The sequence below is a fragment of the Stenella coeruleoalba genome (assembly GCF_951394435.1).
Source record: "Stenella coeruleoalba genome assembly, chromosome: 4".
In the NCBI taxonomy this organism is placed as follows: domain Eukaryota; kingdom Metazoa; phylum Chordata; class Mammalia; order Artiodactyla; family Delphinidae; genus Stenella; species Stenella coeruleoalba.
The window spans coordinates 42,915,543-42,937,519 of record NC_137149.1 but is presented as its reverse complement, the minus strand read 5'-3'; the positions used below and the strand labels follow the sequence as shown (position 1 = coordinate 42,937,519).

The following is a 21,977-nucleotide window of genomic DNA, read 5'->3' as shown; positions in this document are numbered from 1 at the left end:
TTCTAGCATTTTTTTGAATTTAAAAAACTAACCTTGATGGTACTCTATGTGTTATGCACTATTCTGAGAACTGTACATCTATTTTCTCACTTAAAGCTTAAACAACCCAAAGCGATGGGCACAATTATCACCCCCATTTTACAGGTAGAGAAACTGAGCTCTGTTCTAAGCACTTTACATGTGTCAGGCCCTAGAGATCAGATGGATCTGTATGACCGTCAACGTGAGGCTAGCAGACCTGGGAGGCAGGTGCCATGCTCCGTGTGCTTCCACCATGCGCCATTCACTTCAGTTATTTCTAATCCCAGAAACAACAATGGCCACGTCTGACAGTGACAAAGCGACAACTGAGTGCCCTTAAGGGCAAGAACGACTCCTCTACCCGACCGGTCTGTGGAGTCATTTGGGGTGCTGCTCTTGACTAAGTGGCTTCCAAACTGTTCTCCTGCCCTCCCAGAGAACCTGTCAGCCTCTGAGATTCCCTAGAACATGTATTTCCAGCAAGAGTTGTATTCAGCTGTTGCAGCTGAAGTCAGTGGTTGATACGTGTGTACAACACGTGTTAGTTTTCTCTTCTCTGCAAGTCTGCATGGTGTATCAAGATTTTAAATGTTGTTTCACACTTACATCCCTTATTAAGAATCACAAATTTCACTATGTCATCACATAGACTCTTGGAAAGTCTCAAGTGAGTTTTCTTAACAGAAGAAAGGTGTGTCATCATGTGATTCTCCAAGCTGAGATTCTTCTTGGAAAGCAAACAGCACTATTCCTTCTTTGATGTCTCTGAGGACAAAGAGGAATGGGTGAGGGTTTTCAGGTCTTCAACAGACTGAGTTTGGACTCCTCTGGGCACCTATTCCAGCCTCCCCCACTCACGAGACATACCCAGGATGATCCTCTCTTCCAGTTGCCCAACTCACTTGACCTTGGGGTGGGGTAGGTGAGAGGATGTGTTGCCTTTAGAAGCCCATCTCCAGCTTGTTTAATTCTTGCTCCAAACCCATAGATAATTTTTGCAGGTTTTTTCCCAGCTCCACTGAGGTATGATTGACAAATAAATATATATTTGAGGTATACAATGTGATGTTTTGGTATATGTATACATTATGAAATGATTATCACAATTAATCTAATTAACATATTCATCATCTCACATAGTTGTGTGTGTGTGTGTGTGTGTGTGTGTGTGTGTGTGTGTGTGTGGTGAAAAAACTTGAGATCTACTCTCTTAGAAAATTTCAAATACACAACACAGTATTGTTAACCTTCTTCACCATGTTGTACACTAGGTCTCCAGAGCTTATTCATCTTATAACCAAAACTTCACAACACCCTTTTACCAGCATCTCCCAGTTTCCCCCACCTGCCAGGCCCTGGTAACCACCATTCTATTTGCTGTTACTATTGATATAAAGTTGACTTTCTTAGATTCCGCATATAAGTGAGGTCAAACAGTATTTGCAGACACAATTGTTGTTAAAAGAATGATTCCACAAAGTCCTTTATTACTCATTTATTATTTTTACAGTATAACTCATTTATATCTGTTATAAATATATTCCAAACTGGAGATTCACAGATGTTAATGAACTTGCTCACTGGGTCACTTGTCTCTTAATCCCACTACCTTGTGCTGTTTGCGCTTTGACTAAAGGATGAAAAAGGCAATGTGAACCCATGTGAATGAAGTTCAAGGATAAATGCTGTCAGGGACCAATTCCAACCCTTCTGTGCTTTGTGTGTGTGATCCGAGGGCCAGCCAACCACTGCCTCTCAGGGTAGCAACTGACTCCCTGATGGATTCATAAAAAACACATATTAAAATGATGACTCATGTAGTCAAAATAAATTGCTTCATTATTTTTAAAAAACTGTGAGAAAAATGTTAGGTTAACGTTGCATTTATAAAATGCCTCTTAAAGTTATACTCTAGGTTTAACATTTTACTTCATACAATTTTAATTTGCCATACAGAACATTTACCTATATACATAAGTACTTGCCTTTTAAAAACCCACAAAAACAGAGTCATTCTGTGCAGTACAGATTCTACCTGAGATGCTCGAGTCACAGTCTTAGGAGTTGTTCTCAGGAGGAATGGGATGCCAGGAAGTAAGGCAACATGGCTCCTGCTGCACCCTTTCCATCGGGGAGTGTGCACTTCTGGGTTGAGCTTGTTTCCAACAAGGGCTAAAATGCACAGACAGCTGTCAAGCCAAAGAAAGAATGTGTTTTGCCAAAATATTTGATATATACTTGGCCTTGTCTGCCAGGTCTATAAGAGACACAGATGTGGCATGAAACAGAACAACATAATCAGTGACATGGGGCTAAAGAAAGACCCACTGAATGTGGCATCACTGTGGATTGAGAGACACTGTTTTTTGTAACACAAAAGTGTGTGTACACATACACACAGTTATACATACATATGTATGTATGTGTATCCTTTCAAGTATCAGAACTGTATTTGTAAGTGTGCCTCAAATATTATGAGGTCATTAACCATTACAGAAGGAAAATAGAGAGCCTTTAGGAGTTGGAAAAGCCTTTGAGTGAGTATGATGGTGGGTACCAGTTGGCATAGTAAGAGGATTTCCTAGAGCAAACAAGAATAAAGTGGGGAGACAGGGCATAGCAGGTTTATGAGTAAGATATGAGGTTCATAAGCAATCAATATTTCAGTAGAGATGTCACTTATAAGAAGAGCGATATGGAGGATCTATTTAGATAGGTAGGCCAGAAAGTCCTTAGGGCTAGAGGTGCATGGTCAATGGCAAAGGTGCAAAATTGGAACTACAGAGAGAACGGAGACAGGGATGAAACATCATGGTAATGAAGATACAAAGGTGTTGCAAGAAGAAAATAGCACCTCAGGCCCCAGCCACCTCCAGGGCTCCTCAGGGCTCTCTGCAGCATTGTGTGAAGCCTTGGGACCAGCCTCCTCTTTGGTCTCCACCAGCTTTGACCTTAAACACTTAAATGAGTCTTCTTGGGAGAAGATTCTCACAAATTGATTTTTACTAAATCCATTTCATCTCTGAAAGGGGACATAAAGAACAAAATTTTCCTAACACAGGAGCCACTGCATGGGGTATCCTGGTGAACAGGAAGGTATCTTAAAGGATCCAGAACTCAGCAAGCAACCCCAACAATAAGGCAGAGTCTTGAGAAGAAAACAGCCAGGTTACCCAGTGGATTAGCAGGGAGCTATTTCTGAGGACATTCTGCAGGTAGGCAGGAGGCAAGTCTGAATCTTAATCAGAACTGGTCCCTAGCATCCATTCTCATGTCCAGCCAAGACTACAACCCACAAGGATGTGCCTAAGTGGAGAACAGGCTGTAGCTGTAGGGGCTGCTGAAGGAAACAGGATTGTCAACCAGGGGCAGGCAGACAGGGGTGAGTGATTTCTTACATATGAGACACTATGCTAGACTGTCAAGTTTTGTCATCTTTTTTAGTTCTTACCACATTTTGAAGAGGGTAAGTTTATAATCCTTATTTAAGTGACAAAGAAGCTGAATTTCAGAGAGGTTAGGTACTTCATTCTAGATCACAGAATGACGCCAAAATATGAACCCAGAAGTGTCTGACTCCAAAATTTATGCTGTTTTCAACAAACCTAGTGGGTTCCCTGAAGGATTCTCAAATTAGCTTATTAATTCTTCACTCAATGCATCTATGTTTTAACCAAAAAACTAGAAAATCTCCAGATGTTTAAAAACTAAGCAACACATTTTGAAATAACAATTAAATCAGAAAATATTTTTAACTAAATGATAATGAAAAGAGACATATCCAAACATTTTAAGAGCTGCAGCTAAAGTAGCACTCAGAGAAAAATTTATAGTGTTAAAATGTACATATAAGAAAAGAAAATGTACCGAAAAATCAGTGATCTAAACCTCCATCTTAAGAAGCTGAATAAAGAAACCCAAAGAGATTAGAAGGAATATCTATATCTCTAATAATAAAGAGAAAAGCAAAACCCAAATAAGTAGAAAGAGAAAATCAACAAAGTTAAAGGTTGGTTCTTTGAAAGAGTAGTAAAAATGATAATCCCCGAGCAAGACTAATCAAGTAAAATTCAAGTGAGAAATAAATTGTCACATCAAGAACAAATATATATATTTTAACTGCCTCCTACATAAATAAGACACTGAGAATGAGGAGGAGAAGGAAGAGGAAGAGGACAAAAAAAGTATCTGTTTTGAAGCCATCTAGAAAATCACATTTCAGATTCTATTGTATTTAATTTAATCCAACATGCATTTATTGGAAGAGAACATAAGGGCTGTCCATCTGGTTTTATCAGTCTAGAAAGATAGAGCACATGAATTTTGGAGTTGAATAAAGCTGAGTTCAAATTCATTCTCTACCTTGAACTAAATGTATGATTTTGGGAAAAGTATATAAATTCTCTGAACTTCCTTTTTCTCATTTGACAAATGGGAGATAATAATATCAACCTCATAGGGCTATCGGAAGGATTAGAGGTAAAGCACCAAGCGTGTGGGTAGCTTATATCTTACAGAATATTTTTCCCAACATGACCCATAACCATGGCATTTATAGTTTATCTGTAGGAAGGGTACAAAAATATATCCTGAAACAAGGTCCTTCATTTGGAAATGTAACCTTTTCTGAAAAGTCTGGGCATTTACTTTTCTTGACCTGCCAATAAGAGAGGCTTGGAGTGGTCATTCTTCAAGGGAAAGGATGTTACCAACATATTAATAACATAAAGCATCATATGAAAATTAAACTGAAATAATATAAAATTTCCACTCTAATGTTATACAGTAATTAATCTTTCTTGATTATTAGGAGATCGAAATAAAAACTATGCCAATAACATAAGTTATTTTAAGACTCTAGAGGAAAAGGCTCCCATCTCCAGTGTTGATATTATGACAGAGAATTCCCCCGAATCCTCAGCTTTCCACGAGCGTGTCTCCTGAGTCGTGCATTTTGATGTATACTGCAGGGCCTCAACCACGCAGACTGGCTCATCTGCAAGATGAATCCCCAGGCTTTTTCACACACTGAAGGAACTTGCCAGAGCTATGACGAGAAAGGAAAAAAGGAGATCAAGAGGCAGTACAATACACCTATGGTCAACTCACCAATGAAAGAAGCCCCTTTGTTAACGACAAAACTACGCATCGACCACTTAGCATCCACCCAAGTTTCTTTCCTGCACTGACAACAAGGAGAAAGGTCAAGTCCAAGAGTGAATGACTGAAAGTACAGCCCAACTTAGCTTCATTTCACTTGTAAAGCCATAGAAATAAATAACTGATGTTTGAAGATAATATGTGGAGATGAAAATGTCTGGCTCACACAAGTCACAGATATGTGCTATGAATGTCAGCTGAGAGTCAGGAAGCAGCAGAAGCAGCAACCTAAGAGGAGGGACCTCCATATTTTCTGTTGAGGATTTGCTTTCTCTTCAAAAACTTCCTGAGGAAGTGTTGGGTCTAAGCGTCAGGCAGCAAGAGGTCATAGACTCTCTGGGAGATGGCTGGCGGCCATCAGCAAAAGGACCACAATCCTTGGCACAGAAAGAATCCTAGGTAAGTATTAGCAGGTGAAGGACTCTTGCTTTCATAAAAATCAAATAACAAAGCCACAGGGTCCAATGGGAGTGGTTAGCACATGGAGGAGAGAGGTGGAGAGCAGGGTAAGTGGTTCCTTAAATTGCAGCTGAATCTGATTTTGCTAAATGTGAGTCAAGAGAGAGAGCGAGAGGCTTAGAAGCAGCTACCAGTACCCCTGTTTCTAGGATAGGCCATCTCAGGCTCATCTCTAGCCAACTGTCATGACCAGTTGGGTATAGTGGCTCTAAGTAGAGAGTCAAGCCATCCTCACCAATACAGTGATCTGAGATTCCCCACATGAATACATTCTAGGAGGGAAAAATATCTTCTTCCTTAAGGAAATAATGCTTCAGAAAAGGAATCTTTAGAGGACTATTTAGGATTTTCGAAGCCACCTTTGCTTTACAGTAAATGAAGAGAATAGGAAGACATTGCTTAATTAGTTTCTCATTTATTGGGAAGTCAATTTTGGTAAAGGAGCAGCAATTGTGCTGTTAAGATAATCTCTCTCCAATAATATATAAATATCCACATCCAATGTTCCAGTAAAATGGAAACACTTGTGATATGTTGGATAACACATTGAGGATAGAGACAGAGTATCTTGAAATAACATAAAAGGAGAAATGCACCTTTAGGGTTTTTTAATATGCCACTAGGGCACACTAGCCAGAAAAAGCAATCTGACTATTTGCTTTTTTTTGGGGGGGGGGCGGGGGTGTACACGGGCCTCTCACTGTTGTGGCCTCTCCCGTTGCGGAGCACAGGCTCAGGACGCGCAGGCTCAGCGGCCATGGCTCATGGGCCCAGAAGCTCCGTGGCATGTGGGATCTTCCCGGACCCGGGCACAAACCCATGTCCCCTGCATCGGCAGGCGGACTCTCAACCACTACGCCACCAGGGAAGCCTTATTTGCTATTTTTAAAGTAATCCAAAAAGTAGTATTTTAAAACATATCTTAAGAAAAACATATCTTAAGAAATTCTGGGGACATCCCTGGTGGCGCAATGGTTGGGAATCCGCCCGCCAATGCGGGGGACACGGGTTCGATCCCTGGTCCGGGAACATCCTACATGCCACAGAGCAACTAAGCCCATGCACCACAACTACTGAGCCTGCTCTCTACAGCCCATGAACCACAAATACTGAAGCTCGCACGCCTAGAGCCCATGCTCTGCAACAAGAGAAGCCACCATAGCGAGAAGCCCATGCAAGGAGGGAGCCCGCACACAACAACGAAGACCCAATGCAGACAAAAATTTAAAAAATAAAAAATAGGGCTTCCCTGATGGCGCAGTGGTTGGGAGTCCGCCTGCCGATGCAGGGGACACGGGTTCGTGCCCCAGTCCAGGAAGATCCCACATGCCGCGGAGCAGCTGGGCCTGTGAGTCATGGCCACTGAGCCTGTGCTTCTGGAGCCTGTGCTCCGCAACGGGAGAGGCCACAACAGTGAGAGGCCGGCGTACCGCAAAAAAGAGTTGCCATTTAAAAAAGTAAATAAATAAATAAATAAAAATTTTAAAAAAGAAAATCTGTGTATATTTTATAAAACTGAGTGTGTGTATGGAAAAAATGACTTTAAGGATATACAGCCATATGTTAATCGTGTTTGTCTCTGAGTAGTGGGATTTATTAAAAGGTAATAGAATCAGTAGAAGGTCTAATCCATGTAAATGTAATTACAATTCTGTTTGCTTATTAAAAAAATCACACTGAAACAGCGGGACAAATTTGGTTAAATTGGAAAGTATGTTTGGGATGGAGTGATTTAGACTACAGTCTACATCTATATCCATGACATTCACTTTGGGCTCCCCTAGAGACAAGCAGCTTGCAAAGCCACAGAACTCTTAGACACAACAAGGGCTCCTGGTAATTCAAGGAGGCATGCCGAGTATATCATGACCTCATGGTTGGAGAAAAACAACAGGGATTTCAAATATGATCCCCAAGTTTAAGGTCACATGAGCTGGTGCTCTGAGTGACAGGTGCTGACTTACGAATCACGTCTTCCTAGGTGGGCCACTATACAAGTCCATGTGGGAAGGTATGCTTAATTATTCTTCCCAGGTGGAGGATGAATGAGCTTACCCAGAGCCTGTAGTTTGGGCCATTCATAAAAAAATGGGGAATGCTAAATGTAAGAAAAGAGATAAAAGAGTGTTGGGGACGACTCATCTACATTCCCCCATCTTGTCCTAGGTTTTAGCATTCCATTTTCTCAATGCAAAGTATCTTTGAGTAACTTAACCTGGTCAGATGTTTGCCATGTTTCTTTTATAGTTGTTCCTTTGTTCTGTTTGTTTTCCCATCTAACTGCTGTAGAAGGCTTCTGTTATTTTCTGGCAGTTTCCAGAGAGAAGCCAGCTGACTGATGGGGAATTCAGGTCATTTGAGAGACAAAGGCCTCACTGAATGTTCTTTGAATCTGTCCTTCTGTTTTTCTGACACGGTTGGTGGGAAAGGGAGGTGATAGAGAAGTGATGGGAAAAGTATCCTAACGTTTCAGCTTCTACATTCCTTAAGAAAAGTTTTCTCTCTGCATCTGTCTTGTTCCAAGCTATCACATATGGGAAAATTTCCAAAGATGCTTTTAGCAAAGATCCCTGTCTATATGAAGTATTGGCCACAACTTCTTAAAAATAGTGAGGGGAGAGGGGTCCCAGTTTTGATAACAGGGTTGCAGGTGACTTTAAAAATATATACCTATCTGTAATTTAAACTTTTCTCCAATAAACATGTATTACTGGTAAGTATTTTTTTTAAGATTTTACATTTTTTCATTAGAAAATGATAAAGCTTGGTAAACTGCCATTTGGCAACTTACCAAGTGTTAGGCGTCTACACTGAGACCCAACTAAAGAAACCTCACCTGCAAAATTATGCCAAGTCACAAGGATTTTATAAATCCTTTGTATATGGCAAAACGTGCTTCTACTCCTCTGAAAGCTAGGAGTTGTGGGTCAGGCCTCTCATGTGGGAAACCAGGAAAGATACCCTCAAAGTCTGGGTCAGCTTTACAGGAAAATAACTGCTTGAGTCAGGTGTGGAAGGAAGAGAAAGAGGAGGGAAGGTGGACAGCAGGAGGCCACTGGCTGGAAACACCTTCTGGGCTGAGCTGGGGGAAGAGCAGAGTTCACCATAGGTCACCACCCAGATCACCATCAAGGCCCAAGGGAAGATGCCTGTGGATGGCAAGACAGCCATTTTTTCTTCAAGAAGACATCAATTACCTGTAGTTATCCTGGCAAGTAAATTTGATATTCCTTTGCCTTATAATCTGTCTCAGATCATTTATGGAGGAACCCGAGCAGGAGTCACTGGGGAAAAAAAAGAAGAAAGTGTTAAAATAGCAAGAGCTCACAAACATTTCCTGAGTCTCTTGGTTTCTTCCAGGTAGCAGGCCCTGGTCAAGGCCCTGGGGTAAAGAGGTGAAGCAGAGGTAGCTTCTAAGAGCTCACAGGTCAGCAGTGGAGCCAAAGGTGTGAACTACGTCGATACCTACCATGGAAATAAAATTAAGAGACTGTTGGAATGGGGTAAATGTAGAGTAAGGCCCCATTCATTTCCTGAGCCAGTCCTTTCTCAATGCATTTCTGTGACTGTGGACTCTTTCATGGACTGATTCCTGAAATAACCCTGAGAATATATGGGTACAAGGTAGTAACATATACCTGGGAGATTTTCCAAGGTCATGGATCACCCAAGCCTGTAGCGTATGAACCTTCATTGGATTCAAGTTATGGACTTCCACACGTCCAAAAGTGCTAAGATGGGAGAGACAAAGAACATTGTTAACCCCAGACTAAATTTTTCAGGCATCCACAGCCCCTGTGAAAAGCCAACAGGCAGGGTGCCATTGGTTAGAACTTACCCTTTGGAAGTGATCCATGATTTGCATTAAAATCAGGCATCTTTACTCATTCAGTGTGACCCTAAATGAGTAAGATTCTCAAAAGAAGATTCTTAATCTGTACATTGATGTTGATTCTTTAAGTACTTGCTATTCCAAGAGTGGGCCTTAGACCAACGTAATGAGCTCATTAGACCTGCAGAATCTCTGCCCACCACCACCTGCTGAATCAGAACCTGCAGCCGAACAATCGCCAGGTGATCTACTCACTCTCTGAGTTTGAGAAGCACATCGTTGAAAGACCCCAATGTCCTGCTCTAACCCCAGCCTTAAACTCTCCCCATTAGTCTCTACCACTCCTGTTACAAGTACTTGGATCCCTAATATCAGATTACAAAATTCTGGAATGTTAACACTTGTACCCAAAAACCTACAAGGTTGGGGTCAGAAGAAGATAGAAGGACGAATGTTTCTTGGTGGAATTAAACATTGAAAGAGGAGAGAAGGAAAATTAATTTGGGGCACGTGGAGTGCCTGGGGCACATTAATACATGCTCCCTCCTCTCAATCAGACTTATCCGGGGAAAGACTGAAGAAGAGAGACTGGAAAGGTAATCAACGTGGTAAAAACTGTAAGTACGGAAGGGGGTTAGAGAAGGAAGGCATGAGTGTGACCAGAGTCAGTGGTTAAAGGAGTGGATGTGGAATCTAGAAAAATGGTACAGATAAACTTATTTGCAAAGCAGAAATAGAGTCACAGAAGTAGAGAACAAACTTATGGTTACCAAGCGGGGGAAGGTGGGGTGGGACGAACTGGGAGATTGGGACTGACATATATACACTACTATGTATAAAATAGATAACTAATGAGAACCTACTGTATAGCACAGGGAACTCTACTCAGTGCTCTGTGGCGACCTAAATGGGAAGGAAATCTAAAAAAGAGTGGGTATATTTATATGTATAACTGATTCACTTTGCTGTACAGCAGAAACTAACACAACATTGTAAAGCAACTATACTCTAAGAAAAATTAATTAAAAATATGGAATTTCCTTAGTGGCACAGTGGTTAAGAATCTGCCTGCCAATGCAGGGGACATGGGTTCGAGCCCTGGTCCGGGAAGATCCTACATGCCGTGGAGCAACTAAGCCTGTGTGCCACAACTACTGAGCCTGCACTCTAGAGCCTGCGAGCCACAGCTACTGAGCCCACATGCCACAACTACTGAAGCCTGCGTGCCTAGAGCCCGTGCCCCACAACAAGAGAAGCCACCGCAATGAGAAGCACATGCACCATAACGAAGAGTAGCCCCCGTTCGCCGCAACTAGGGAAAGCCCGCGCAGCAACGAAGACCCAACACAGCCAAAAATAAATTAAATTATTTTTAAAAATTAATTAAAAAATAAAAAACAAAGGAGAGGACAATAACTGATACTCATCCAGCACTTTCTCTGTCAGGCACAGGGCTCAGCATTTTCATATATTATCCCAGTTAATCTTCATATCACCAGCACCTCCTCAGGTACATACATACTACAGGGGCCCTGCTAAGGTCACATAGGTGAGATGTCATGACCTCTGGAGGCCCCGCTTTTAACCACTATAATAAACCACTGACACTGTCTGCAAAGAGGTAATGAAGGTCAAACGCCCAGCAGAGCTCCTACTGTTCCCAATAGTAGACTTACTGCTGACTTGGGATTCATACAGTCCAGGGAGGAGAGAGGAGTCGGGCAGATCTTCATGGATGGTGAGACTTTAGACAGTCAGAAGGAAGGAGGGGCCGGGTCATATGGGGGAGCAGCGTGAACAAAGGTGGAAAATGGGCAGGATGGAGTGTCATGGGAGAGAGCTGAGAAGATTATAGCAGGCGTCGTAAAGCCAAGAGGAGGAGCTGGACACATGCAAGGACCATTAGGACTTTTGGAGGATTTTAAACAATGGAGAAACCAGACAAAAGTGTTGACTTCGAAAGACAAAGCTCACCATAGAATACAAACATTTTACCTTTTTCAGCCCGGATTCAGTACTGGCCTTCAACATGAAAAGCATATTCTTCTAAAGATGAAGTGGCCAATAGGAGACTGTGCTAACCCTTACAAATAGGATGCAAAGAAATAAGTACCTCTTTCTATCAAAGGCGTTACTGATGGATCCATTGAGCACCACCTGGACCACACCACAGGCATTTTCTGCAAACTTAAGAACAGAAACACCATTCCTCAGCATGCAAACTTAAGTGCCACGCCCCAGCACTTCCATCCCAAACAGCTCTTAGCATCATCTGGTGAAGGAGGAACGGCCTGTATGGCTCTAGCTTGGTCAGGCCAGATCTGTGTAATTTTCATCCCAAGCCATTGGAGGGATTATGCTTCCCATGAGGGTTTTCTGGAAGCAGTTGCTCCAATCTGTGTCTGAACAATGAAGTTCAGCATCATCACTGCTAAATTGGTGGTTCAGAAGGTGGAAGTCCAGGGACCCCCCTGGCAGTCCAGGGGTTAAGACTCAGTGCTTCCAATGCAGCAGGTGTGGGTTCGATCCCTGGTCAGGGAATTAAGATCCTACATGCCACGTAGTGTGGCCAAAAAAAAAAGAAATAAAAGGTGGAAGTCCAGATGAGTAACAGCAACATAATCACTGAAGGAGGAAGGTAAAAGCACTTTCTTGGGGCCACGCACTGTAGACACTGCACATTTCATTTAGCGGGAGCAGAGCAGACACGTAAGGAGTAAAAGAAATGAAGAAAGAAAAAAGAAAACGCCAAGAAAAAAGAAACTGTGGAGAGATGGTGACACTGAAGCCTGCAATGGCATAAAGAGAAACGGGGAATGGATGAGTGTATATTTTTGAGCAAGGGGTTTTATTCCGCTGGAATCTTCCCTGGGCACTGGGGGAAAGCAGGATGAACAAAACTAAGCAATATACTTGTTTCCTCCAGGAGGCCTATCCAGGTCCCTGGGACTAGCTCAGGTCTCCTTCACACATGATACAACTATACCGCATCGTGAGGTTGAGCTTAACGCGGGGTTAGCCACCAGTACTGAGAGTTCTGTGAGAGCTGTGAGCCTGGCTGTCCCGCTCGCCACTGCAGCGCTGGAGCCTCGCAGCTAGGGCACAGCACAGAGTGGGCGCCCAGGGAGAATCCACGCATGGAGAAGAGGCAAGGGAAAGGGGAGGCAAGAAGTCCAAATACTCTGCGATGGAGAGTATGGAAGAACCCAGGACAACAGAAGCCAAGTCCTGAAGGATGAATCGGATTCTGCCTGGTAGAGGTCGAGGCAGACGCAAACCAAAAGGCCCAGGAGCTTGCGAGAGGAGTGATGTTTGGGGGAAAACTTCGGTGGATGCTGAAGCTAGGTAGATGAGTTAGTTCACAGAGGGCCATGAACGCTTTGCCAAGGAATCCAGCCTTTACTCCGCAGGAGATAAAACACTACTGAACAATTTGAAAGGGAATTGTGAAAACCCTGTGCGGTGTCGGTCTTTCTCCTGGGGGTGATGAGCAGAGAACAGAGGCCCGATTACTATCAGTCACAAGTGCTAACCCAACAGATGGGTGCCAAGCACTAACCCTGTCCTATGTAAGTCTCAACAGCCCCCGCAGAGTAAATCTTGGGTGAGTTTGCCCCAAGGTCACGTCACTTGGAAGCAAGGAAATGAGCTGGTGGGGGGGTTGAGGGGGGACGGAGGGGGCGGGGGGATCCGAACCACCAAGCAGCACTGCCTCTGGTGTCAGAAAAAGAAAAGATCAAGTCGGATGAAAGAAGCCCATTTACATCCATCTATCTATGAGAACTTGGCCAAGATAAAGGTTCAGTCCCAGGGGAGCTCACAATGGTAGAACACCTTCCTTCATTTTCCTGTGCTCCTGGCCCCAAGGACAGTGTGAGGAACACAAGTAGGTGCTTGTCACATACAAAATGTGACTTGGCTTTCAACGTTTTCAGCAACAGCACTGCCACCAAACAGATCACAGACTGATAACATAAATAGAAACTATTCTCAGAAAAAGCAAACAAACAACGACAACCAAAAACTCTGCAGGGCCTCTGATTTTCACAGCACGTAGTAGGTACTCTACAAATATTTGTTAAAGGAATGCATTCAGGTAAACCATACTAGGGTTTACCTGAATCTCCTTAAGGTAGGTGAGGCTCTCAGCTCTGCTACTCACTAGCCCATTGACTTTGAATGAGTCACTTAACCTCTTAAGTTTCCTCACCTGGAACATGGACATTTGTACCTTCTCGTGCCACCTGTTGTGATGACTAAACAAAATGACGCAGGTGACACAACTGGCCCAGGACTTGTCATGAATAGGCACTTAACATATGTGAGTTCTCACTTCGCCCAGCTCCTCCGATGTCTGAGTTTAATTTTGGAGAATTCTAAGTAGTGTAGTTTCATTTTCTCCCGTGTTTCCCATTCATTTCTTTCCTTTCTTCCTTTCTTTCCCTTTTTTCCCCTAGTCCGCTTAAAATAAGCAACTTACAAGAAAAATAAATATGTACAAAGGCAGCTTAGAGTGAGGTCAGAAACAGATAGCCGGGAGGATGGTATTTCCCAGCCTGGATTCTGGATCTGGAGTCAGACAATTTGGATAAACACCTAGATCTGCCACTTACTGTGTACATTTAGTAGAAGGCTTATTTACCTGCACCTCCATTTTGTCACCTAGGAAATGGACGTGATACTCATGGTGCCTACTTCATAGGGTCCCGGTGAGGATAAAAGATTTTAATCCATGTAAAGACCTGAGGACTGTGCCTGGCACACAGTAAACGGTCTGCAAATGTAGATCATTAAGACTGTCCCAGGAACCTAAGATTGGCCAATACCAGGATCAGAGGATTTAAAAAACCCATAGATGGGCAACCAAAGCCAAAAAATGGATAAGAGCAAGAAGTCTTCAAATAAAGCTCAGCGACCTTCCACGAATGCCCACAAATTACACATGAAAATATTCTAGCATGTGCTTATGAACATTTTTCTGAGGAAAGAATACTAAACTTCTGTTTCTAAAATGACCTGTGACCCAAAGTGCATTAAAACCAACCACTTACTGGATGACCTCTTAAGCTCTTTGGTCTCCAAGATTCTAGAATTTCACTTGTGGTACTTACCCTTTTGGACACCAAGTCCCAGAATACAGAAACAAAGTTGTTGCTGCAGTCTTCCTTCCAGTGTGGACAAGATTGATAGTTCATTTCTAAAAGACATAGTTTACAGAAAAGTAATTAAAGTGGAAAAGAAAAGGTATAATTGATCTCTGTTCTTCGCGGGCTATTGGATCCCAGTGGAGCTGCTTTCCGGTGGCATCCCCGCCAAGATGGAGGATGGAAAATGGACACATCTCAACCCAATTTAACTAAGTGCCCCCTGAATCCCTTCCAAGTCCTTACCTTACCCTCCAAATCCCAGACAGGAACACAGTGACCAGCTTTGAGTCATCATTCTGGGAAATTACAGCAAAAGTTCATCTGACAGAGACAAGCCCCCCTGTATTATTTCCGCTTCCAAAAAGAATTAGAGATAATTTTCTCCCCCACCACCTTCTGTCTCCACACCCTTAGGCTCAGATGCCCTCAGAGTCTTTCTACACTCGCCCCATCCAGACAGGCTTAGCTGTCAGTGAGGAACCACAGACATAAGGCACGAACACATAGTTTCTGTGATACTTCTTCCAAGGATATCTGCTTTAACACACCAGCATTTATTTTTTTTTAATTTTTTTATCAAGGTATAATTGACAAATCAAATTGTAAGATAATTAAATGGTACAGTGTAATGATTTGATATGCATATACATTGTGAAAAGATTCTCCATCAAGTTAATTAATATGTCTATCACCTCATATTCTTTTTTTTTTTTGATGAGAACTTTGAAGTTCTACTCTCTTAGCAAATTTCAATTACACAATACACAGTTAACAGTTATAGTCACCATGTTACACCTTAGATCCTCAGATCTTATCTGTCTTATAAATGAAAATTTGTACCCTTTTACCAACTTCTCCTTATTTCCTCCACTTTCCAGCCTCTGGAAACCACTTATCTACTCTGTCTTTATGAGTTCCACCTTTTTTTTTTGGATTCCACATATAAGTGATACCATGCAGTATCTGTCTTTTTCTGTCTGATTTATTTCACTTAGCATAAAGTTCTCCAGTTTCACAGTGTTGTCACAAATTATGGGATTTCCTTCTTTTTAAAGGTTGAATAATATTCCATTGTGTGTGTGTATTTACATATATATACGTACATATATATGTACGTACATATATATATACATATATATGTGTGTATATATATATATGTATATATATATATATATCACATTTGCTTTATCCATTGCATTTGACTACACAAACATTTATTGAGTGTTAGGCTCTGGAGATAGAGAGATGAATTAGATAAAGTCCCTGCCTTCAGAGGTCACATAATCTACTATAATCAAATAATTCAGAGAAAGAGCAACTTGGGTTGGGGGTGGTGTGCAGCACCATGTGGGAAGGTTGACGTTGAACTTGGTTTTGAAGGATGAATAGAAGTCTTCAGACAGACGCGCTAGAGAAAGGGGCTCCGTGCCGAGAGAGCATGTGCAAAGGCACCGGGTTTAGATTTGTACCGCCAGAGTAGAAGGGATAAGGAGGGGATAGATGGAAGATGAGGCATATGAAAGACAAAGGCCAGACCAGGCCAAGGAATTCCGACTGTATCTTAGAGGCAAACAGAGCTATTTGGGTTTTAAGTAAGAGACAGAAACAATTCCATTATGGTATCCAGACGGAGGCTGACATAAAGGGGTCAGGGGTGAGCAGTTAGGATCCGACAACAGTCCAGCAAGAAAGGAGGGGGCATTAGTGATCTGGATTCAGGCAATTGTAACAGCCACAAGAAAGAAAGGATGAACTGCTAGGTAAATGACTAGGTTGGTGACAGATTGGGTATGCCAGAGGAGGATGGAGTGAGAATGAAGGCAGAGTCTGGGATTGTCTCACCTCAACTTTGCCTCATCCAGCAGGTAGGGGAAGTGTGGGGTGAGAAGCCCTGGAACCCTCTCTTGGTGTCCCAGAGGTCAGGCATGCAGCAGCCACCTATTTCTGCTGTGGGTACGCGTACAGCTGACCCTGCACAAATACCCATCTTTCTACTTCCACTTTGTTATAGGTTGAATCGTGTACCCCCAAAAGATATGTTGAAGTCCTAACCCCCAGTACCTGGGAACGTGATCTTTTTTTTGGAAAAGGGTGTTTGCAGATGTAATCAGGTCAAAATGAGATCATTAGGGTGGGTGGGTCCTAATCCAGTAAGACTGCTCTACTTATAAGAAAGGGAAGTTTGGTCACAGAGACAGACAAGCACAAGACGCACAGGGAGAAGACAGCCATGTGAAGATGGAGGCAGGGACTGGCGTGAACCAAGGAACACCAAGGGTTGCCAGCAAACACCAGAAGCTAGAAGAGGCCAAGGACTCTCCCCTGGAGCCTTCAGAGAGAGCACAGCCCAGCCAACACCTTGATCTAGGACTTCTAGCCTCCAGAACCATGAGAAAATAAGTTTCTATTGTTTTAATGCCACCCAATATGTGGTACCTCATTACGGCAGCCACAGGAAACTAATATAACCACAGACGTGGGCTTGACTGCCAGTGACCAGAAAGAAATTTCTAGATCAGAAACACTTCCGGGGATGAGGAAGTAATCCTGGGACTTTTTATAATAATTAAATGCATTAAAAACAAAACAGCACAAATTAGAAAAAAAAATCCATGTACAGATGTAAATAATTACTGCAGAGTCAAAAGATAAATTTGAATCATCTCCAATAGATGCAAAACTGTTGACGATGATGAAATGAACATAATTTTGTAAGGTGCTACAAGGGTGCCCCTGTTCATAGGTTTTCATGAACATAAAGCTCTTTTATCTTCACAACCATATCTGGAGAGAAGTCTCTGAGTTTCACCTACCCTCTCCCCACAAGGATGCTTCCCCTTGCCACCTGCCCATTAAATAAAATTTGAACATCACAGAGAAAAAGAAGGGAGAGAAATTTTACAATAAAGTAAGATAAATTAAGTATATAAAAAAAGCAGAATAAGAAGTTAAAAAAAGGGAGAGATTAGAAGCTTATAACAGAAACTATGACTTTCATAATAAAACAAGTAAACAAGGCAAAACCAAGGTAGAAAAAAATTAAGGAAAAATTGTTTAAGCCAGACAATAGAACAATTAAAATATAAAAATTAGGAACCAGAAAGACAGCAAATAAAATAAGGAAAAGAGGTTAAAATCAATAAAAATTGAGGCCAAAGGAGAAGGAAGTAGACAGAATAAAACAACCTATACAGGATTCAGTTGAATAGAAAGCAAAAATAAAGAACTCTGAAAGGTAAACTGATGAGAAATAGATTTCTTTATTTCTCCAATCTTTTCTAAGAAAAAGCTGACGTGGTATATTGAAAAATAAAACTAAAAGCAAAGTTTACAGGAAATACATTTAAGCTAAAAGGGTTAAATGAATGACCTTGAAAAGCTAACTTGCAATAAGGGAAATTTAAAAAGGAAAGCAAGAAATATGGTAAAAACTATAAAAGTTAACCAAAAAGAAAAAGAGTAAATGGAGAGATATATTTATATGCCATATTTCTAGGTGCAAAGAGTCTGGATTAAAGATTAATTGAAAAGTTACAAAATAAAAACACTGGATGAAAATATAGAAAACTCTCCAATCTTGAGTAAGAAAAATTTAAGCAAAATATGGAACCCAACAGCCAAATAGGAAAGGATAGACAGATTTGTTGCATTTCTGTGTGGCAAAAAACAATATAAACAGTATTAGAAAAGAAACAGAAACTGAGAAAAATAGATTTGCCACCTTTGTGCCAGAAAACAGGCAGGATGACACGTGGTTAAGAACACGAGTTCTACAGCCAGTAATCGTGGGTCTCTCCCAGCTCTGCCACTCACTAGCCGGCAACTTACTTAACAGCCCTGTGCCTCAGACTCCTCCTTTGTACAATGAGATCATCACAGGGGCTGTGAAGGATTAAATGGGTGAATATTCATACAGCACATAGAACAACGGCCCATAAGTAGTAGCTACTATTGTTAATTTATATTGAACTTCTATAAATAAGAAAATAATAGACATCCCAATAAAAAGGATTAATATATATGAACTGCCAGTTTACAATAGAAATAAATATCCACCATTAAATATACAAATATACTCAGCTTCACGGCAAAAGAAATGCAAAAATGAGCCGAGGTATTATTTCTTTATCAAAATGGCAAGACATTTTAAAGTATTATTGTCCAGTGTTGGTGAGGGTCTGGGTAAACAGATTATCTCATATATTTTGAGAGTATAAATTGTTACCAATTTGTCACTTTCCACCACAATTTATTCCACACTGAAATTCCACCCGTAGTCATTTATCTTTCAGAAATACTTCCACAAGCATGCCTGTGTGTGTGTGCACTCATGTGCGTGTACAAAAGCGCTCCTTGCGATGGTGGTTGTAACAGCAAAAACATCTGAAAAACCTAAGTGTGCAGCAATCGGAGGTTGTTCAGATAAATTATGATATGTCCATAGAGCACATAAGATGAGGCCTTTTCAAAAGATATGGTTGTATTTATACCTACTAATTTTAAATGAATAAAGCAAGTTGCAAAACAGTATGTGTACATTTCAAGTATACAGACTGTCCCCGACTTGCGATGCTTGGGTTTAGGATTTTTCAACTTTTTGACAGTGTGAAAGCGATATGCATTCAGTAGAAACCATAATTTGACTTTTGAATTTTGATCTTTTCTCAGAGTGGTGATATGGGGTCTGATCCTCTCTCGTGATGCTGGGCAGCGGCAGTGAGCCACAGCTCCCAGGCAGCCACGCCAGCCAGCGGGTAAATAACCAAGACACATACGACCACTCTACACCCAGACAACCATTCTGCTTTTCACCTTCAGTACAGTATTCAACAAATAACACAAGCTATTCAACACCTCATAAAATAGGCTTTGCGTTAGGTGACTTTGCCCAACTAGAGGCTAATGGAAGTGTTCTGAGCACATTTAAGGTAGGCTAGGCTAAGCTACGATGTTCAGTACGCTAGGTGGATTAAACGCATTCCTGACTTATGATATTTTCAATTTATGATGGGTTTATGGGGACATAAGGAAGATCTGTATGTATTTATGTGAGCGCAGGGAAATGCAGGGTATGTACCAAATTGTTGACAACAGTCCCCCTTTGGGAAGGAGCATGAAAATTGAGGAGTGGGGGAACTGGAATTTTTGCTTTTTACTTTGATGCATTTCTGTATATGCAAGTATTTTTCGATTAGGAGTACATCTTGGGCTTCCCTGGTGGTGCAGTGGTTGAGAATCCGCCTGCCGATGCAGGAGACGTGGGTTCGTGCCCCGGTCCGGGAAGATTCCACATGCCGTGGAGCGGCTGGGCCTGTGAGCCATGGCCGCTGAGCCTGCGCGTCCAGAGCCTGTGCTCCGCAACGGGAGAGGCCACAACAGTGAGAGGCCCGCGTACCGCAAAAAAAAAAAAAAAAGAGTACATCTTTTTTGTAATTGGAAATAATGCAAATCTGGGTTGAAGAAGCTACTACAATAAGTTTTTTTAAATAGTCAAAAGCAATAAAAATAAAAATAAAACTATATAAAGTAAAAATATCCACATTATAAATAAAAAGAGAAAAAAAGAAGTGAAATGAGCTCAATCAGGCTTTCTCAGTAGAAAACATCTCCCCACAGTGAGGTGTTCTGGGTCTTTCTGGGCAAGGAAGGTGACTTCTGATCAATGGCAAAGCCACACACTGGCCCTAGACCCAGAGAAGCCCAGCATGTGGTCCCTATGGCTGTTCTGTGGAACAAGGACTTTGGCCTGGTTGCCTCAGAGTCCTCATTCTGTTCTAGAATTCTTTGGTCCTGAATGATGCCCTTATAGAAAGTAAAACACCAACAATTCAGAAGCAGGCTACTCTTGCACTCAGAAAGGAGGGAATCAGGAAGCACGAACAGCCCTAAACTCTAAAGTCAATTTTTCTAGAAAACATGAGTTGGTCTACAGAATTCTGTTTTACATGAGCCTGAGTTGTCATTAAGGGTATAGATGCCATCAGGGTGGGCTCCTGTGGCTCCTTCCTCCACACTTATCTTCTGGAATCCCTAGCAGAGCTCAGGGCTCCTGCACCCTGCACGTCCCCAGGCGACCCCAAGTGGACCAGATCCTCACCATAAGAGCCTGCAACTCCGCACCAGTTAAGGTCATCTGCAATGTAACCCATCAGTGTGTCTTCCAGGGTGAACATATCTCGCTGGACCTTCGTGTACTGGTGTGCCAGCTCCTTGCTTTTGCTCCAAAAGACTGTCTAAGAGAGAATAAAGACAATCTATTATTGAGATCAATTTACTAAGTCAAAAAAACTCCACCGAATTTGCATCTTTTTAAATGAAAGAAAACATAGGAAACATCAGAATAAATCACCTATAGTAAGAGTAGGTGTTGCGGGTTTCACGGATCTCTGTGTGTGAGAATGAGAGAGAGTACATGTGTGGAGGGTGTGTGTGTGTGTGTGTGTGTGTGTGTGTGTGTGTGTGTGTGTTCTCTAGGTCATGATGTAAAGTGAAGTTATTATTCTGGATTGCAGGGAAAAAAGTCTCAAAACCACTGATCAAAATCTTATAATAAACCTAAGCTCCAAACACATCTGGGGGAGGCATTAGGTAGTCCCAAATTCTTAAAGTTCTCAGCAAAACAATTTTTTCTAAGTGCTGTTTTCTGGGAGAAGTGCCCTTTGATTCTTAAACAGCTCCATAACCCCTGCTTTTTTCCCCGAAATTCCCCTATCCCCTTACAAAAAAAGGAAAAGAACAAATATAGTGAGTTTTTGCAGGGTCCCTTGTAAAGGTGCAGAAAGTCAAATTTCAGAACAATCTTCTGCTCCATGGATCTATTCATTCTTAGTAGGAGGCAGTGGAGGTTTGAAGCCGGGGCCCTGGAGTCATGCTGCCTTATGAAACCCAGCATCACTGCTCACTGGCTGTCTGACCTTGGACAACCAAAGAATTGCTAAGCCTCACATTCCCCATCTGTAAAAGGTATTGATAATAATTGTAAGGAAGTCCTGAGATGCTGAGATGAAATGAGACAGTGCAAATAAGGTGTTTGTCCCGTGTCTGTGGGCAGTCACTTATTCAGCCAGTGTCCCCTGGTGATGATTTACCAGCAGCTACTCTGTGTTGGGCTTTGGGCTTGGTGTACACCCCGGAGTTCCATAGTCGCTCCAGCTCTAACAATGGGAGGAGACTGTAATGTGTGGCTGTCTTAAGGGCTTCGTGAAGATGATTTGGGGCACATTGAATTTTCACTTTAAACACTGACTTTAGAAAGGATGCACTCCATTACAGACGTTTTCCAGTATAATTAATGTATTAAAACCCAGGCCTCTATGGCTCTAAATCTTGGGCCATTTACATTTCAACTGGTCACTTTC

The 21,977-nt window shown here is 41.9% G+C and overlaps 1 protein-coding gene across 1 annotated transcript in view; it reads right to left on the bottom strand.

The window, feature by feature from the left end:
* Positions 1–1,495: 1,495 nt before the first annotated feature.
* The window catches only part of CD38 (CD38 molecule), a 41,357-nt gene continuing 20,875 nt past the window's right edge, over positions 1,496–21,977 (bottom strand). The window contains exons 3-8 of the mRNA XM_079921059.1: positions 20,717–20,852; positions 14,584–14,669; positions 11,586–11,659; positions 9,279–9,371; positions 8,838–8,924; positions 1,496–5,068 (exon numbers count right to left, since the gene is read on the bottom strand). Of these exons, the coding sequence (XP_079777185.1) occupies positions 5,014–5,068; positions 8,838–8,924; positions 9,279–9,371; positions 11,586–11,659; positions 14,584–14,669; positions 20,717–20,852 (531 nt within the window). The 3' untranslated portion in view covers positions 1,496–5,013. The remainder of the gene's footprint in view (positions 5,069–8,837; positions 8,925–9,278; positions 9,372–11,585; positions 11,660–14,583; positions 14,670–20,716; positions 20,853–21,977) is intronic.